At 48.0% G+C, this 5,000-nt stretch overlaps 1 protein-coding gene across 1 annotated transcript in view; it reads left to right on the forward strand.

Annotated features, from left to right (window-relative positions):
* Positions 1-5,000, forward strand: part of stx8 (syntaxin 8) — a 44,411-nt gene that overhangs the window by 4,117 nt on the left and 35,294 nt on the right. The window contains exons 2-6 of the mRNA XM_058402956.1: positions 2,398-2,497; positions 2,611-2,705; positions 3,447-3,557; positions 3,666-3,793; positions 4,408-4,500. Coding sequence (XP_058258939.1) covers positions 2,398-2,497; positions 2,611-2,705; positions 3,447-3,557; positions 3,666-3,793; positions 4,408-4,500 — 527 coding nt within the window. The remainder of the gene's footprint in view (positions 1-2,397; positions 2,498-2,610; positions 2,706-3,446; positions 3,558-3,665; positions 3,794-4,407; positions 4,501-5,000) is intronic.

Raw genomic sequence — 5,000 nt, forward strand, 5'->3', positions numbered from 1 at the left:
CACACACTCTCACTCACACTCTCTCACACTCACCCACACACACACTCTCACACTCACCCACACACACACTCTCACACTCACTCACACACACACTCTCACTCACACTCTCTCACACTCACCCACACACTCACCCACACACACTCACTCACACACACACTCTCACACACTCACTCTCACACTCACCCACACACACACTCTCACACACACACACACTCTCACACACACACTCTCACACTCCACCCACACACACACTCACACACACACACTCACACACACACTCTCACTCACTCACACACTCACTCACCCACACACACACTCTCACACTCACTCACACACACTCTCACACACACACTCTCACACTCACCCACACACACACTCTCACACACACACTCACACACACACACTCTCACACTCACCCACACACACACACTCACACACACACTCACTCACACACTCTCACACTCACACACACACACTCTCACACTCACCCACACACACACTCTCACACACACTCTCTCACACTCACCCACACACACACCCTCACACTCACTCACACACACACTCTCACACACTCACTCTCACACTCACCCACACACACACTCTCACACACACACTCTCACACTCACTCACACACACACTCTCACACACACACTCTCACTCACACACTCTCACACACACACACTCTCACACTCACTCACACACACACTCTCACTCACACACTCTCACACTCACCCACACACACACACCCACACACACACTCTCACACACACTCTCTCACACTCACCCACACACACACCCTCACACTCACTCACACACACACTCTCACACACTCACTCTCACACTCACCCACACACACACTCTCACACTCACTCACACACACACTCTCACACACACTCTCACACTCACCCACACACACACTCTCACACACACACTCTCACACTCACCCACACACACACTCTCACACACACACTCTCACTCTCACACTCACACACACACTCTCACACTCACCCACACACACACTCTCACACTCACTCACACACACACTCTCACTCACACACTCTCACACTCACACACACACACACTCTCACACACACACACACACACTCTCACACTCACTCACACACACACTCTCACACACACACTCTCACACTCACCCACACACACACTCTCACACTCACTCACACACACACTCTCACACACACTCTCACACTCACCCACACACACACTCTCACACACACACTCTCACTCACACACTCTCACACTCACACACACACACACTCACACTCACCCACACACACACTCTCACACTCACCCACACACACACTCTCACACTCACTCACACACACACTCTCACACTCACCCACACACACACTCTCACACACACACTCTCACACTCACTCACACACACACTCTCACACACACACTCTCACACTCACCCACACACACACTCTCACACTCACTCACACACACACTCTCACTCACACACTCTCACACTCACACACACACACACTCTCACACTCACACACACACACTCTCACACTCACTCACACACACACTCTCACACACACACTCTCACACTCACCCACACACACACTCTCACACTCACTCACACACACACTCTCACACACACACTCTCACACTCACCCACACACACACTCTCACACACACACTCTCACTCACACACTCTCACACTCACACACACACACACTCACCCACACACACACTCTCACACTCACCCACACACACACTCTCACACTCACTCACACACACACTCTCACACTCACTCACACACACACTCTCACACACACACTCTCACACTCACCCACACACACACTCTCACACACACACTCTCACACTCACTCACACACACACTCTCACACTCACCCACACACACACACTCACACTCTCACCCACACCCACACTCTCACACTCACTCACACACACACTCTCACACTCACTCACACACACACACTCACACACACACTCTCACACTCACTCACACACACACTCTCACACACACACTCTCACTCACACTCTCTCTCTCACACACACACACACACTCTCTCTCTCTCACACACACTCTCTCTCTCTCTCTCTCACTCACTCACTCACTCACTCACACATACACACACACACACAGCTCAGAGTGCTGCTTACATCACATCCAGCTACAAGAGAAACACACCCGACGTGTGTGTGTGTGTGTGTGAGAAGTAAACTTTTCAGGACTGTGATACTCTGATTGATATGTTTAGTCCAGGACACAGTGTTTGGTGTTCAGACATCACTGGACTGGTTCTGTGGAAACTTCTCTGAATGTCACACACACTAAATCTTCCCTAAATGCTCAGTATGTGTGGTGTGTGTGTGTGTGTGTGTGTGTGTGTGTGTGGACAGGTTACAGAATTATGATGCCACGTGCCGACTCACTCAGGAGATCGCTGAGAACATCCAGGAGAGGAACCGACAGCAGAGAACCGGCGGGAACCCAGCTAAGGTCAGGAACTCTGATTAACGATCAGATTCATATCAGATCATTGAGTGTGTGTGTGTGTGTGTGTGTGTGTGTGTATACATGTATGCTGAATTGTGTCTGTCCTCTGTGTTTAGCTGAACATGACCCTGCGAGCGTCTCTGCAGAAACTGAAGCAGAACATCACACAGCTTAGGGAGACACTCGCTCGAGCCTCATCCCAGCGTCGAATGTATCCTTACACACACACACACACACACACACACACACACACACACACACACACCTTCACCACTAGAGGGCAGTGTGGTGTAATAAATATTAATGCACACGCGCAGTTCTACACGTGCTGAAATAATAATATAAAGTCTGGGTCTTACTCTGTTATTAACCAGTTATATTTTTTAATTTCATCAACACACAGCTATAAATCTCCACATGGCTGTGTTAGTGATGTTTCTCCTCACAGCTCCTCCTGCAGCTTTAATCACATCCCTGCTTCCAGGAGAACTTCAGGAGAGATGTGAGGAGAACCATCCCATGATGTGGGTCACCAGTGTCCATCCAGTCAGGACAGAGTGGTATCTCCAGAGTTGCTCAGTTCTCTCTCTGTAGGAACTCTTCATAAGGTCTCATGTAGAATCCTGTTTCTTTATCATTGAGTGTTCCAGGTGGAACCATTCAGGAGGATAAGGAACTTTTTTCCAACATTTTTTAAAATGTTTTTGAATATTGTACCATGAGCAACTGTTGTCTTCAAGGGTTCTTTAATGGTTCCTTGGGTAATTCTAGAACCTAAAACACTTATATTATAGTTCTGATAATGTTGTAACCTGTAAATATAGAAAGCTCCGGCTGTCACACAGGCGCTCAGGTGTTTTGGGGGCGTGGCTGTAGAGAGAGCCCTGAAGAGGAGGGGGGGTTTGTGGGTTCTCGGTTCTCGGGGTTATTTTTCTGTAACGAGTGACCCCAGCATGCAGAGTGAAGCTGACCGGCGACAGAATTTGGTGGATGATTTGGTGACGAGAGAGAAGCAGCTGTTCAGCTCGTTTAGCCGAGACCCAAGCGCTCCGGAACCGTCACGGTAACGCCATCGTCTCATTACACACCACCTCACACTGTCACCTGCCTCTGCCTTCATTACAGCTGTGTGTGTGTGTGTGTGTGTGTGTGTGTGTGTGTGTTCCTGCAGTTCAGCTTTGTTAACGGGAGGATTTGGGGTGGAGCCTGCACAGAATCCATGGCTGGTCAACGAATCAGAGGAGACGAGAGGACTGACGTTCAGAGAGATCAAAGAGCAGCAGCAACGTGTTATCCAGGGTAACACACACACATTCACACACACAAACATGCGTAAACACTCAAACACAGATACACACGCAAACATACACAAATGTGCACAAACACACACACAAACATACACAAACGTGCATGAACACACATACAGACATGCACAGACATGCATAAACACATAAATACACACACACAAACATGCATAAACACACACAAACATACACAAACGTGCATAAACATACACAAACGTGCATAAACACACACACATACACACAGACAAACATGCGTAAACACTCATGAACACAGATACAAACACACACACACAAACATACACAAACGGCCATGAACACACACACACAGACATGCATAAACACTCACAGATACACACACAGACATGCATAAACACATACACACACAAACACGCATAAAGACACACAAACAAACATACACACACTCACAGACATGCATGAACACACTCTCTCTTTTATTCACTTTCTTCTCTGTTTCATCAACAAACAGCAATTATTCATACAATTTTCGTTCTTTCTTTCTTTCTCACTACTGCCTTCTTTACACCTGTATAAATGTCACACAGTGGAAACACTGTGTAATATTAATAATAAATCTGTGTGTGTGTGTAGCTCAGGATGAAGGGCTGGACGTGTTAGCAGATGTGATCAGCAGACAGAAGAGAATGGGACAGGACATCGGAAATGAACTAGATGAACACAACGGTGAGACACACACACACACACACACACACACACACACTCACACACACACACAGTTCCCTCAGGTGCAGTAAGTGTGTGACAGGAAGTAATATTCCTGATGGAGATGATGATTCTTACAGGAATGAAAGTTCAGAGAGAGAGAGAGAGAGAGAGTATGGAGGGTGTGAGCTCAGTGCACTCAGGTGTGTAACGAGTGGAAACAGAACGAGGAAATTAGGAAGAATAAAGTTTTAAAAATAAGAGGTGTGTGTGTGTGCTGAGCTGACGAGCCGTGTGTGACCTGTCTCGCCTCCACAGCCGGCTGGAGAAGTGTTTAGCCACAAACAGATTAGTGTCTGGATCAGAAGGAGCAGAGTGCAGTCTCTCCCTTTTTGGGTAAAGGGGTCTAGAACGAGAGGGCAGGGGTTGGGGGTGTAGGAGGGGAGGGGCTAGAGAATGGGTCAGGGGTCAAAGGTTGTTTGAAAATTACTTGGCACAAACAGACCGTGTCTTCCTGAGGG

The sequence above is a fragment of the Hemibagrus wyckioides genome, linkage group LG11, assembly GCF_019097595.1.
Source record: "Hemibagrus wyckioides isolate EC202008001 linkage group LG11, SWU_Hwy_1.0, whole genome shotgun sequence".
Taxonomy (NCBI): Eukaryota; Metazoa; Chordata; class Actinopteri; order Siluriformes; family Bagridae; genus Hemibagrus; species Hemibagrus wyckioides.